The sequence below is a fragment of the Centroberyx gerrardi genome, chromosome 16 (genome assembly GCF_048128805.1).
Source record: "Centroberyx gerrardi isolate f3 chromosome 16, fCenGer3.hap1.cur.20231027, whole genome shotgun sequence".
Classification (NCBI taxonomy): Eukaryota; Metazoa; Chordata; class Actinopteri; order Beryciformes; family Berycidae; genus Centroberyx; species Centroberyx gerrardi.
In genome coordinates, this window is record NC_136012.1 from 6,627,621 (window position 1) to 6,643,401 (window position 15,781).

At 41.7% G+C, this 15,781-nt stretch overlaps 1 protein-coding gene across 1 annotated transcript in view; it reads left to right on the plus strand.

Annotated features, from left to right (window-relative positions):
• LOC139933137 (mitogen-activated protein kinase kinase kinase kinase 4) overlaps positions 1–15,781 on the plus strand; it is a 62,224-nt gene that overhangs the window by 23,198 nt on the left and 23,245 nt on the right. Inside the window, exons 10-15 of the mRNA XM_078289290.1 lie at positions 1,100–1,272; positions 4,755–4,827; positions 5,509–5,632; positions 6,499–6,615; positions 6,900–7,031; positions 10,837–10,902. Of these exons, the coding sequence (XP_078145416.1) occupies positions 1,100–1,272; positions 4,755–4,827; positions 5,509–5,632; positions 6,499–6,615; positions 6,900–7,031; positions 10,837–10,902 (685 nt within the window). The remainder of the gene's footprint in view (positions 1–1,099; positions 1,273–4,754; positions 4,828–5,508; positions 5,633–6,498; positions 6,616–6,899; positions 7,032–10,836; positions 10,903–15,781) is intronic.

Genomic DNA, 15,781 nt, shown 5'->3' on the forward strand with positions numbered 1-15,781 from the left:
CTTCTCCTCTTCTCTCCTCTCGTCCTCTCCTCTCCTGTCTTGTCCCCTCAATTCCATATATAATGGATAAGCTCTTGAGTTTGAACTGGTGGTTGAACTCATGCTGTCTTTCATTCACTATTAATGCCATCAGAAACACTAGTTCATAGGACAGCTTTTAATAGCGCTAACGGCCTGGGCTCCGCAACGCTCTCCAGCCTTTTTTACCTCAGGGCCTCCCTAAGGCGGCAGGCATACCAAAAAAACCAAGCGGTAACACACATTTCCCCGCTGTTTTCTGTGACTTCAAAGCACAAACAACATACCCCACAAGTGTTGGGATCATTTCAGTACGCAGTGTGGACATTTGAACTTACCTGAGCACAACTTCAATACTCTGCTTAGCGTCTCTTGGATTTTCTTTGACAGCATTGCAGCAAGTGCTTGCTAGCTTGCTTGCTCTCTCTTGGTGAGTTTCAACTGATAATAAAGGATCTTGTGGGAGACTCATTATAGAAGCTGCCTTTGGTTTGTTTAGTTAAGATTTACAGTAAATAGGGTCGGGCTTATGAGCCTGCTGGTTTTTATATTGGATTGTTGCTTTTTACATTGAACATTTTGCTTTGTTCTCTCTTTTATGTGATTTGGATTGAATTTTGATTTTATCCAGTTTTACTTTGATCTTTCTTTTATGTATTCTGACTGTATTCTGTCTTTATACGTTGTTGTATGTTGTAGGTCTGGAACTTCTGTGTTTGTTATGACACTGCTTTCTTGGTTAGGTTTCCCGGGAAAAAGAGATCCTTAATCTCAGTGAGATTAATCTGGTTAAATGAAGTTAAGTTTATTCATAGAGTACTGTTAACAATCAGGTTTACCACAAAGTGCTTTACAGAAACAGTAAAAACAGGGTTAATAAAAAAGTGTTTGAGTTATCTATTTCATAGGAAGTCACATTATTCTTCTACTTGCTTTAGGCACTCTGCTACAGATGTCTAAAATTGTTGTAGTTTTTTTCATCCCAAGTTCCCAAACTGTCTTTAAGCTAACATTTTCTACATATGTCTTTCACTTTCTCTTTCTCTCTCTCTCTCTCTCTCACCCTGCCTATCTTTCCCAGGTCGAAGCGTTTCTTGTCGTTCGTCGACAGCTGTCTGGTGAAGAACCACCTGCACCGGCCCTCCACCGACACCCTGCTAAGGCACGCCTTCATCAGGGACCTGGCCAACGAGAGACAAGTTCGCATCATGCTCAAAGATCACCTGGACCGAACCAGGAAGAAGAGAGAGAAAGGTGAGGAGGGAGGGAGGGATGGAGGAAGGGATGAATGGATGGGATTAATGGATACACTAAGGGAAGGAAGGATAGATAGATAGAGGCATAGATAGATTAAGAAGAGACAGATAGCAGAGAACAGAAACTGTGTTGGAAGTGGTAAAATGGTAAACACACTGTGGCAGCCAGTGGACGATAACAGTCTCTCCTCTTTACTGTAATACTGTAAACCTCAAAACCAGCTGTGAACCTAATGATCTGGATACAGTGTTTAAATTTTCGCACACAGTGCCAACAGTTTGAGGAACCAGTCGTCAACAGTTCTACAGTAGATAACAAAAGTCTTCGCACCCTGTCATACGTTCTAGTTTTCATTGCTTTGAGGCTTGAAAGGAAAACCCATTAAGTCAGAATTTGTCTCTTTCATCTCAAAAACAAAAGGATAATTTCTGGCAGTGTGTTAGAAATGGGAAACTAAAACACCTACCAACAACCACACCTCGTTTGTCAACGTGTGAAAGTTGGACACAGCCAAACGTCACAACGTCGTCCGTCAGCAGCCAATCATGCCTTCGCTGCCATATGTCCCGTCTGTCAACTGAAGCGCCATTGGTGCTACAGCGAGCAATCCGTCAACTCAAGTCAGGGACTGGACAGTAGCCTGCCATTGTGGCTGCTGGTGGTCTGAATGTAGAGGACCTGACCCTGAACTGGGACCAGGATTCTTTTTTGCTGGGATCTCCTGAAACACTAGAATGAAAAGCACTAGAACGGAAAGAAAGCATGACACATGGGAATTGAGCCATTTGTTGGATTTACAATTGAAGCATTGACAGTGACAGAGCCGAGTCACTGGTGTCCCGCCCAGGAGTGTGTGCTGGTATAACTAGCTGCTTCATGCCATGTGTGTGTGCGTGTGTGTGTGTTAGTGTTGTAAGAAGGTAACTCTATGTAGGGAGAGGCTCCAGTAGGGCTTTCATTGGCTTCTAATCACAGGGTGGCCTAACCAGGGCTGGGTTAAAAAAACACAGACACACACACTCATACACACACATAGGTTTATTCTACTGTACGCATACTTACACAATGTAGACACACACTCATGCAACACACACACAATTTCAAATATAGACACGCACACACACACAGTAAAACTCAAACCCACAGGGCACACACTTCGACTCTCTCACTTCCTCACTTTACACTGTAAAACGAGAGAGAGAGAGAAAGAGAGAGCAAGCGCAGTAGGAGAAGGGTGAAAACTTGCCCTGATTCTCATAGCGCGAGCGCACACACACACACACACACACAAGTTTATTAGATTGAGGTCACCCGTCGCTGCCCTACGTTGTTATAGAATTGTTGAAATGTTTTGAGTTGTTATCGTCGTTTCATTGAATTATTCAGGATTCCCACTGGTCATGGAATTCCTGGAATATCATGGAAGTCTGAGAGGTGACCTGAAGTACTGAATCGAATAGTCGTTGAAGATAACACTGATATTGATTTAGAATTGTTTAGTTTTTGTTATCCATCTGTTAATGTCTATAATAACCCTCAGTTGATACACTATACTGCTTTGGCAACAGGTTTCCTCCCTGCCATGCCAATAGAGCATTGCGATTTCACTGAGTAAGTGAGAGAGAGCGAGTCTAATAGTCTGTATTTGTTGAATATACTTTGGCAGTTACGACATACATTTCATGCCAGTCGTTTGAGTTGAATTAAATACAGAGAAGAGAGGGAAGGCGACAGAGAGACAGCCAGGCAAAAGGAAAGAGAGAGAAACAGAGGACAGAGAGAGAGAGTTAGAGAAGGGAGGGTCTTGCTAAAAAGCCGTGCTACATGGCTGACCTTTCCTCTCCCACTGCATGCACTTGGGAAAATGTGTTTTACACAACACACAGAGTGAGGGAGAGGGAGAAAGGAGAAGAAGAGCGAGAGAGGGAGAGATACAGAGACAAAGAAGCAACAGACAAATTGGAGATAGAGAGAGGCAGGGGGGAAGGTAGAGAGACTTACGATGAGAATATTCTATCCTTGCTCTCATCCCCGGTTTAAACTAGATTCATTATTATCTTGGATGGGTTGCATGTGTTGAATTTGCCTTGGCAATAAGTATCTTTGTGTAGAGACACACGCGAGGCAGAGCGAAAGAGAGAGGGGAGGGGGAGAGTGGGGGAAAGATATTTATGACTTTGCTCTGCTTTTGTTGTTGTTGTTATTGTTCTTACATGTTGATATTCCAGCAGTGTAAGAAAACCTTGTCCTGTCAATTAAGTTTGTTCAACTGAAATTGAGAAAGAGAGAGAGACAGAGACACAGGGAGGGAGATAGATCGAGGCAGAAAGAGAGACAGTGATAGAAAGAGAGAGAGATAGAGCCAGAAGCAGACGGAGAGAGAGAGAGTGAGAGAGAGAAGCTGAGAAGGGAAGGAAGGAGGAAACAGAATGGCCATCTGGTTCTAATCTTCTGTTAGCTTATAAAAACACACTAATGACTGGTAGACTTTCTGCACGCTGCGTGTGTGTGTGTGTGAGCGTGCATGCAACGTGTTTGAGACCATATGTGTGCTTGCGTGTGTGTGCGTGTGTGTGTGTATGTGTTGCTATGCCCCTCCACAGTAATGAAATGCTGGTAGTCTATCAGTGTGTGTGGGAAGAAATCATTGCTACTGCAAAAAAAAAAAAAAAGAAAATCAATGCTCCGGACATGATGCAAAAAGGATGTGTCATTTTCAGCATACCCAAGAGTGTAGTTTGGACAAAGATGGTCTATGCTTTGGAAGAGGAATCACTCAGTCCTAAAAAAACTGGCCCAGCTCTCGGTCAGCAGAAGTAGGCGGCAACTCTCATTACACGCTCTCCTCCTGCAGTTTTTCTCGATTTTCTCAAAAACTACTAATCACAAAAACGTCAATTTTTAGCTCTTTTTCCTCCTCTCTGATTCGGAGAAGCACACCTCTCATGTGTGACTTTTCAGTATGTTACAGTAATAGCAACATATGGCGTGTCAACAGTAGTGAAAAGTAACCAAATGTGCAAGTTGTTCCCAAGCTACTTTCACACCATATGTCGCACAAATGTTGTCATGCTAGATTGGCTAGGTCCGTCTTTCCTGGCTTGTAGAAATAGCTTGATGCTTTCTGAGATGATTCAGCATTGTTGTCATGAAGCCATGGTATCGCAACTCTGTTCCACATACCTTCCATAGAACAACACTGTGCTTTACTTTCTTGAAGTTTGCCCACACTAGGCTTTTATGTGACTTCGATAATGATAATTGCTACCGAAAGTAGCTAATGGAGGATGAATACAAAACAACGCAAGAGAGGAGGATGTTGAACTTTTTTATGATTTTATGACCCAAGAGGTTAGAGAAGCAAACTTGTGACTTGTGAAAGTTGTGGGGTAGAATCCTTCCCAATAAATTACCATTATTAATATGAATGACATGGATTCTGTTCTCTCTCTTTCTTTTTTTCTTTCTTTCTCTCTCAGAGGGTCCAGAGTATGAGTACAGTGGCAGTGAAGAAGAGGAGGAAGAGGTGACAGAGGAGGAAGGAGAACCCAGGTAGGACTTCATCTTCGTCATCAACAATGCTGTTTTCATCATCATCATCATCACCATCAAATATAGTTTTCATATATTTGCATGCACCAATGTCCTGGTATTTTTTGGGGATATTCAAATATTCAATATCCTGTTTACAATAACCTGAATATGCTCTTATGCTTGATGACAGTTCTGATAGTTTTGGCTTAAATGATAATATAATAACTATCATCATTATCATCATCATTGTGTTGATTATTAGTAGTTCAAAGCTCACATCTCATTATCAACCAATCCAGAACAACTTCCCTTGTGCTTAAGTGCTCATTACATAACTAATTAATCACCTCAGGGTGTGCGTGTGTGTGTGTGTGTGTGCCTGTGTGTGTGTGTGTGTGCGTGTGGGTGTGTGTGGACAGATGCTCTAGCCCCTATGTCCCTGTCCCTGGACTTGAAACACCAGATGGCATAAGGAACTGAGCACTTTCTCTTAGGACGAGCTTCAAATGTGTGTGTGTGTGTGTGTGTGTGTGTGTGTGTGTGTGTGTGACAGAGAGAGAGGGAGTTGGTGACCATGTCCATCTCATTGGTGAATTCATAGCCATTGACCATTTTTCTGTCCATCCCCTCTTCTCTATCTATCTCTCTATCCCTTACTTTCTCTTTCTTTCTCTCTCTCTCTCTCTTTCTCTCTGTCAGCTCCATAGTGAATGTTCCCGGTGAATGGACCTTGAGGCGGGAGTTTCTTCGTTTACAGACGGAGGGTCGTGAAGGGGGCAGAGATGGAGGCCACGGAGGAGGTGGGGCTCAACAAAGACAACAGGTATGTAAAGTTATTTTTTTCTTTTTTAATTCTTTACTGTGTTCTTATGCAACATTATACATACTCATTGTCCATTTCTTATTTTTCTCATAGTACACATCAGCGTTGCCATCAATGTTGTCCTATAATAAATAGCAACACAGAACATTAAATTCAGTGCAGTGTGTACAATCAGGGTATCTGTGTTATTTTAACATGTTGTTGATTGTTTTACAATTAGAGTAAACATTCCATTTAAGCCCATACAAACTATTTTCAGATATTATGTACTTTCTGAAAATAGATTTTGATGGTAGTAGCAGCAGCAGCAGCAGCAGTAGTAGTAATAGTAGCAGTAGTAGTAGCAGTAGCAATCATAGCAGTAGTAGTAGTAGTAGCAGTAGTGGTAGTAGCAGTAATATCCATAGTAGCAGTAGCAGTGTAGTAGCAGTAGTAGTAGTCTGCCACCACAACAGAGACACATGAGTACACTGACTATATGAGTTGAAGTTACTGGATGGCACAAATCTAAACTGTCATTCTGAGCTCTAATCCCCGTCGACACTTGCAACAATTATCCCTCAGTTTTGTCAGAGTTCAAGGGATAACATCAGGGCAGGAGCAGGGCCATTTGACCCTGGGTTAAAGTCAGGCATAACCCACTTTGGATTTGGTTACTACAGGGTTAAGAGTTAAGCCAAGTTAACCTAAGGGATTTAACCGTTTAAGTCAAAGAATGCGGCGTGTGAAAAGCCTGTTTGTGGAGCAAGAGATATATACAGTATGTATCAGTTACTAGCTAACAGAAAGAACAACCCTAACCCATCACCAATCCTAAACTATTCATTTATTTCTATATTTATTTATTTATTCATAATTATTTCTAGGCATTACAGCAGCACAGGCAACAGTTAGCGGAGCAGGAGCGATACAAGCAGCAGTTACTGGCTGACAGACAGAAGAGGATCCAGCAGCAGCACGAGCAACGACAAAAACTAGAGGATGTAAGCAAATGCTGATTTTTCCTCTGCATTCATTCAACATTGGTAGGTCACATCATTAAGAGCACTGCCACCACTGAAAGAGAAAATGAGTTGAAATTCATCCGATTTTTATTAAATACATCTTCTCAAGAGGTATCTCAATGCCACGTCACCTTCTACCCACCTGAAGTTGCTAAAAAATCCTGTTCATCACAATACTGCAGTTGAAATGATAATGTTGTCTTGCCTGATGTTTGCGTACATATTTTTTAGTTTGTTCATTACTTGTTTACTGTTTCCAGCAGCAGAGGCACCAGCTGACAGACTCTGTCTTCCAGTGGGCGGAGCTTCAGGAGATCCTGCTGGGGGAGGAGTCTGATCTCCATGACAACAGAATCTTCTTGGATGACAGGAACAGGAGGGGCGACAGGAGACAGGTAGAGATGGACTTCTTGTTTTGTATTGTGTTTCTCCTCCATTTATTCAGCCACAGCAAGAGAACTACCACCTAATTCTACAAAAAATATCAAACTGAGTTCCCTGTTTTTTTTATTTTGGCGACATCTTTGGTGCTAAGTGCTCATTCCTGTGGTGTTTCTGCACTGCTCCTCTCAGAGATCACCTGTCAATCAAACAGTGTGTCCAGTACTGTGACGTCTTTCTCCTTGGATTTTCTGCTGATGAAGTTTGAGTTTCTCTTTTCTTTGTCTGTTCAGCTATGGTGGCTATCACTGCTCATGCTAACTACCCAGTTCTTCTTCTGTTTATTCCAAACAAAGTGGAAACTATAGACTGTAAAAAAAGATGGACGTAGTGAGTGTGACATCACCCATAGGTTTCTGAAGGGCTGTTTTGAAACCTTAAGATTGGGTTTACGATCGCCACCATGTTGACATTTTTTGGAGCCAGCGCAGCCAAAGCGAGGCCGGGGGTCGTCCGCAGAGCCGCAGCGCCGCCTGCTATTGGCCCGTAATCGACGACCTGTCGATCACTGGACAGGCGAACTGTCAATCGCTAGGAAAACAACCCCGTTTTATAACCGTTATATCCCGTTAAGGACACACATTAGAAGAAGTGAAATTAGATACTGAGACCAAGTACGCCTTATTTCCCTTTGCTTAAGTTCTTTTAGTTTTTCAGTTTCAGATGCATTGACACACTGTTGCATTGCTATATCAAGAGACATTAGTGTTACATGAAGACCTTATGAAAGCTGACATAAGAATTGAATCAGTATTACCGTATGAATGTCCATAGAGCTGCAAGAAAGCTTGTGTTCCGGTGTAATAAATGTCTTATAAACTGGTGTTCATGTACAGTTGTACCAAAACCGCCCTAAACAGTCGAGTGATGGATAAAAATGAATAAAACATCTGAAGTCTCTTAGATTGTATGGTAGGAGTTTTTAGTTGATGTTAGACCAAAGTTACATAATGTCTGTATTTACCCAAAACCCACTCTCTACCCTTAGTTACCTGTCAAGAGAAATACTTTATGACAGGTAAGAGAGTGTGAGAGACAGTAGGGGTGTGTGTGTGTGTATGTGTGTGTGTTGAGCCCTATGCATATTTGATGCTGCAGCGAGTTAACATTTTAAACCTGTTCTCTTCAGAAAGCCTGAAAGCTCCGGGTGCGTTTGATGTGCGCTGTGCTGACGTAGTGGTTGCACCTGTCAGCCTTTGTCACCCAGGTGATAAAAACATTCGCTCCCCGACGCGGCGGGCCGGAACTGATTTTAAAGGCCCGATCTGTGAATTTTTTGTAATTTTTTCCCTTGCAATTATGGATTGTGGAAGATGAAGCTTTAATAGAAACTGACCTTTCCATAACCTTTTATCCCATCATAACGCAGGACGCAGGAGCTTTTTGATATCTGCTCATTTGATGATGTATTTTACATCAAAAATGAATTTCAGCATGCATGTGTAGTTTGGATTAAATCTAGAGGAATTAAATATACATAGTAGAGGAGGTCTTTATATATAAAAGAAATTACCATTTCACAGCACTTTCCAAAGATTTTGTAAATTTGTTAGAGGTTGAATAAGTTTCAGAAATCCATTGCTTTGGCTTGTGTTGTACGGCTCCCTTTTAGAAGAAGGTCTTTCATTTCCATCAATTTAAAGGCTCTATGCTGAATGCTGATGAATGGCCTTTCACCTCGTTAAAACCTAATTTATAACACCGTACAAGTCTGTTGAAAATTAAAAAGCAGTTTTTCTGTGGAGCAGTGTTGTAGAGCAAAGGTTCTGCACATGTGACAGAGTGTGTGTGTGTGTGTGTGTGTGTGTGTGTGTGTGTATGCGCACGTGTCGATACAAAGCATGGCAAACCATGGTGAGGTGTCTCTACTAATTCCAGTCGTTTTAAACAAAGACACATAGCCCTCTCCACTATATCCCAGCCTCACTTTTTCGTCATTAAGTTTAGCACATACCTAATGAATCTATCCCACACACCAGTGGGTTTCAATAAGACTATATTACGGCAGGACAGGGTCAGTGAATGTGATTTCTTCATTTAGAAGACACTGTATTTCAATTCTATTAATATCTGTCTAGTTACATTATATCTATCTATTTGGTATGCTAATGTGTGTGTGGCAGAGAGCTATCTGTACTTATTACATTCTGATTGCACAGATTGGCTCTAAGTCATTAAGTTCAGCGTGCTTAATGAATCTATCTGATGCTTCACTAAGTTTCAATACAACTGCATTTAATTAAGGGATAGGTTCAGTGAGTGTGTGACGTGATCTCTTGTATTTTGTCATATGAAAAATGTATCTGTGGGTGCACTGCTTAGTCACCTCACATGGTGATTGATTTGGCAAAAGACATCTACTTCAGAGGTGTGTTGGTAGCCTAAAGGTTAGAGTTAGAGAAGCAGTAAAATGTCACCTGCTGACATCGTATGAAACCCCGCCTTTTCTACCTTGTGATAAGTCAGGTCACAAAATCATGCGTTCTCCTCTAAAAAGTTCTCAACTCAGTGTTCTTGGTTTTAGCAACTGTCCTGCTCTACCTAAAAAGAATCCAGGCACAGCTTTGTTTCCGAAGCTGCCCCTTTCCATCCACCTTGCGGCCACTCCCCATTGGCTTTCATGTAAAAAAGGTGCTGACACTTTGAAAAAAGTAGAATAACCTCAACATTCCCTAACGCTCTTCCTTCCCTCAAAACCTACCACTGACATCCCTTTTACCAAGGCACTGAACCCCCAGCTGCTCCAGTGGAGCTGCTCAGTGTCCAACAGTAGAAGACTGTTGTACTGGGCAGCTCCCAGGTGTGAATGTGTGTAACTGTTTGAATGTGAAGCAAGGCAGCACAGAAAAATCCATGCATGCTCAGCAACACTCTTCCCTGGATAAATGAGAGTTTAAAGAGAAATAAGATAAGACTATTTGACAAGTCAAAATGCTAAAAGGCTACCGTGACAAACTGACTTGCAGCCATTTTCACTAAAGAGACTTTTTGTGATGGATGCCATTGTCCCACCATAGATTCCCATTATTCTTTTCAGAGCAGTAGTCCCACCAGTAACTGCCATGTGACTGAATGGGGATAGCTGATTGGCTCAGCGTGTCAGAACAGAAACGCAGACTCTTGATTCTGACCCGACAGATGTGATTTTCAGAACCAATTAAACACAATTTAAAGGCACTGTTCCAACAACTGCAACTGTTTAAACAGAGCAGATACGATTGATCATATGTCAAATGTCAAAAGATGTGAAAATGAACCACTTTGGACTATTTGGACATACAAGGTTTCTCCAGGACTAATCCAGAAAGAGGTCGTATTGAAATATTTAGAGTCGAGGGCGTTGGCTAAAAGCTGCATGCCATCTTGCACACTCTGAATATTTTAGGTCCCACCTCTCAGAATTCAGCTCAAGACTTTAATGTACCCTAATTAAAGTAGTCATGTGTGTGTGTGTGTGTGTGTGTGCGCGTGTGGTGCTTGTGTGCTCATATGTCTATCCTTGTGAGGACCTGACAAGGACCTAAGAATGATTAAGAGGCCATATTAGGGTTAGGGTTAAGGTGAAACGTGGTTGTGTTGTTGGTTAAGGAATCAAAGAAAGTCAATGGGACATCCTCGCAAGTTTCGTAATCCAACCGTGTGTCTGTCTTCTTGTGTCTCTCTGTCATCTTGTGGTGTGTGTGTGTGTGTGTGTGTGTGTGTGTGTGTGCGCGTGCGTGTGTGTGTGTGTGTGTGTGTGTGTGTGTGTGTCTTGAGCAGGACCAGACAGGCAGACAGCGGACTGCCGATGTGTCAGTAAGGCCTCTGGACTCCACAGCAGAACAGGTAACATTTCTTCTTCTTCTTTTCGCTTTTACCTCTTTATCTTTCACTAAGTTGTCTTTTATTCCTCTGTTTTTCATGTATGTGAAGATTTTTCTAATTATTCTGAATGCCTGGTGAGTCTTTATGCCGTCGATGGATTTGTTGGGTGACGACACACTGCGTGGGAGTCTGTCGTATGTTAAGTGTGTGTTTGTGTGTGTGCAAGCTGCTAGCCTGTAAGCAGAATTACATTTACTGTGGCTGATTCAAGTGGTTAGCACAATTTTCTTTCTTTCTTTCTTTCTTTCTTTCTTTCTTTCTTTCTTTCTTGTACTCCACACAATGACTCTAGATTCATGAGCATGTGTGCCCTGTGTGTGAATGAAGGGATAAAGCTGGATCTTTAATATGACTGCTGTTGCATATAAACCTCAGTACCCTGTTTGTGGTGGTTTTTCTTGCAGGAGTTGAAGGTTGACATGCTCCTCTGTGTGTTTAATATATTCTATAACCTTCGTTACTATGAAACCTGTTGCAAAGGTCTCTTGGTTGTCAATATGAAAATATAGCTTTTTGAGATGCAAAACATTATTCATTTTTTGATATCTGTTAACACTAACTTAACGCACATTTTATTTTAAGCTACGTGAATGAATGGTGTCGGACCATGGTGTGTGTATGTGTGTGTGTTAGGGATGTAAATAATGGTTGGTGGTTAGCTATTCGCTATTTTCTTTTTTTGCATTATCCGAATTTTAAATTTCAAGCAGGTAACTGAGTACCCAGTGATGTTTACATCACGAGTGTGTGTGTGTGTGTGTGTGTGTGTGTGTGTGTATGTGTGTACCTGAGACCCCTGCTATGATGAGAAGAGAGTCAGAAGAGAGGAGCATTATGGAAATGTGAGCAAAAGAAACTGCTGTTGTAATGAGAGAGATATTCACTGATGGTGTGTGTGTGTGTGTGTTGTGCTGTGTTGTGCGCGTATGTGAGATCGGGAACAAGATGTAGTGACTTCTTCTTAAGTGACGCTGTATGTTTCTGAGACTCCCACTAGGATAGGAGTGAAATATTTTGGAAAGCTAAACAAGAGAAATTGCTTTGATCCAAAGACAGAGAGAGAGACGGAGAGGGCAGAGAGAGAGGGAGAGAGAGAGAGAGAGTCCAATGGAATGGAACCGAGAGAGTGAGTCCAATAGCAGAGAAGAGAGGGAAAACAACACATTGAGGAAGATGGAAGAGGGAAGAGAGCAAGAAAGGGAGAATAATAGGAATTGTGTTTGAGTGTGTGTGTGTGTGCAACTGTTTCTAATGTATATATTCGAAGAGAAGGAGAGTGTATTTTAGTCACGCTGTGGATGTCTGGGACCCCTGGTAAGATTGGAGGAGAGGAACGTTTTGAAATTGTCAATGAGAGGAGACACTATGATCCACAGAGAAAGAGGGAAAGACAGAAGTTTAGCGCTGCTGTATATGTCTGGAGTTCCTGTTAGGATTATGAGATGCTGCGATCAAGAGAGAGAGGGAGAGAGAGAGAGCAGTGTCATATACCAGTAGTGTCAGATCTTGACAAGCTTTAATCCAATGTTTAGTCTCTCTGAGCGGTCACAGCATGCCGTCCCTTTCGTTTTAAATCTTTCCCTCTCCATCTCTCTCTCTCTCCTTCTGTCTCTGTTGATCGCAGCATGCCTCCTCTCTCTCCTCCTCTCTCACCTCCTCTCTCCCTCTCTCCCTCTGTCGGTCACAGCGTGCAATCTCTTTCATTTCTGGCATCTCTCCTTCGTCTCTCCTCTCCTTTTTCTCCCCCCCAAAATGTTACTCTTCTAATCTTGGCGGGGGGTCTCAGACGTACAAATTCACCAAACATCTCTCTTCGCTCTCCCTGTCACTTCTCCATAACCCAAACACTTTCTCTTCCTCCCTTACCGCCTCCCTCGGTCCCCCATCTTTCTGTTCTTCTCTTCTTTCTTCTCGCGTCGCACCTCTCTCCGTCTCGCACCCTCGTTGTTTTGATAATTTAGGGGTCTAATATAGTTTTGTGTGCCATTGCATATGCAATATTATCCCTGTCAACACCAACTTTTCAATAGAACATTTAAAGAAACACGTGTTTTTAGGAGACTGGCCCCTGTCTCAACTTACCGGTCCATGTGACTGCAGTAGATCATTGGCTCCCGGGCTCCATGCTAACACTTTAGCATACACTACGTTGAGTGATAGTAGGCTCCATGCTAACACTTTAGCATACACTACGTTGAGTGATAGTAGGCTTCATGCTAACACTTTAGCAGACTATGTTGAGTGATAGTAGGCTCCATGCTAACACTTTAGCAGACTATGTTGAGTGATAGTAGGCTCCATGCTAACACTTTAGCAGACTATGTTGAGTGATAGTAGGCTCCATGCTAACACTTTAGCATACACTACGTTGAGTGATAGTAGGCTCCATGCTAACACTTTAGCATACACTACGTTGAGTGATAGTAGGCTACATGCTAACACTTTAGCATACACTACGTTGAGTGATAGTAGGCTCCATGCTAACACTTTAGCAGACTATGTTGAGTGATAGTAGGCTCCATGCTAACACTTTAGCATACACTACGTTGAGTGATAGTAGGCTCCATGCTAACACTTTAGCAGACTATGTTGAGTGATAGTAGGCTCCATGCTAACACTTTAGCATACACTACGTTGAGTGATAGTAGGCTCCATGCTAACACTTTAGCAGACTATGTTGAGTGATAGTAGGCTCCATGCTAACACTTTAACATACACTACGTTGAGTGATAGTAGGCTCCATGCTAACACTTTAGCAGACCATGTTGAGTGATAGAAGGCTACTAGCATTATCCAAAGTCAGACCTTTTAATAATAAAAAAAAGTTAGTGATTTTTATTATATAACCTGTAAATTCATACATTTAAAAATGAGATATCATTAACTCAATATAGCTGATGTAGCCAGGTCTGTTTTTGGAACTATTTCATTTGAGCAACCATGTATTAATCCAATGCACAGTGATTTTTAGCTGTACACAATCTCTCATCATCACCACCTTCAGTTCCTGTGGAAATGTAGTCCCTGGTAGTTCAAAACAGTACATTATTTTTATAGCATATTTTGTGTAAATCATACCAGCTCAAAACTGCCAGACTTGGCCACATATCATTTAAGATTATCTCCCATTCATCTTTAGAGCTGCTACAAATTCTCATGTTCTCACTTTAGAGATAATGCTAGTAGCTTACTGTCACTCTACACAGTGTATGCTAAAGTGTTAGCATGGATCACCAGAGCCAGTGATCTACCGGGGCCACATGGATGATTTCAGTGTCTATGTTCTCATCTGTTGGGTAAATGAGTTTTTGTATCATTCTCCCCATTTAGTTTGCGTCTAATTCCCTTGATGTCTCTGTTTGTCATCTTGATTTTTTTTAATTTTCCTTTTGAGTGAGTTTATATTTTTTCTCTCCTTCTTTCTTGCTTTATCTCGTATACGTGCAAATAGACTATACTTAAACCTAAACAGAACTTGGAGAGGTGGTCCTCATAGATTCCCATGCAAGCGTCTGTGTGTGATATACATGATATAAACTTCATATTTAAATCACAGGTTCCCCCTATAGATCAGATGATCTGATTAGATTTTGGACCACTTTGCTGCATAAACTTGCATATTAATGAGGAAAAACTGATTTTCTTGAAACTAATATAACTCTATAACTGAGATACAGTGTTCATATTAATACACCCATATGTTATATGAAGACAAGTATGTTCACATAGAAATATTTGCAAATTAGTGCATTAATTAGCTTAAGTAATTATCTCATTAGCATAACTGGTCATGTTTAGTATATCGCTGTGATCATGGCCGGACATTAGGCAGCTCAAGTGCTTCTGTTTTGGTTGTTGATCAACCAAATGTAAACATCTGTTATGCATTTATGTTAGCCTCTCATCATGTTGTGTTGACTTTAACATTTGCAATGCTAACAGGCATAAAGAGATTGATGGCAACACAGTAGCAACATGTGGCTCTGTGGTACGATAGAGCCACATGTTGCTACTGTGTTGCCATCTGTACAGCTGACGCCAAAAATTCATTTTGGGCAAATAGGCTGATAAGACGGGTGTATTTTTACATAAAAAAATCTTCACTAGTACAGATTTAACAGCAATTTTTATTTGATAATTACACAAAAATTACACAAACAAGTCAGATTGAAAATCAGGTGGGCTAATTTGGATATTTCCCCCTGACTTTCTGTCTGTCTCTTCCCATCTCTCATTATTTCTCTCCCTTTTACTGTCTCTCCCTCTTTCTGTCTAAGTCGCAGAGCCCAAATAATGAGAACAGGCATTCTCATTTAAGTCCCTGTTCTTGAGTGGTGATTTGGATGGTACCCGTGAGATGGCTGCCATGGAGTGTTTCATAATATTGTCGTGGAAATGAGCCTTGTTTTGGTGCCCATGCGTTACCATGGCTAAAGCCCTGTTTTGCGGGACATAGTTAGGAAGATATGTTGAGTATTCCAGCTCTCCGAGTCCCCTGCCTTGTCCTCACATGAAACAATTCTCATTCCCACTAAAAAAACATTACTAAATCTCTGTGGCATCCCTCTGCGGCAGCATTTGCACAAAATCTGATCTTCTCATCTCTGTCTAAACAGGGACAATCCAGCTCCGTGCTGTTTCTCCCTGTTTAGATAGGCATGTGACAGCCATGTTCCGGTGTAAAAAAACAGCCCTAGGTGGACAGAGGGAAATTACCATGATACACCGTGAAGTGTCCTTTCTCTCTGTTCTAGCGCTGTGGGAGGAACAGCATGGTTTGTACAGTGCGGTGACTAAAGTACCTCGGAGGGTTACTATAGTAGGAGAGTATGTATGGGAG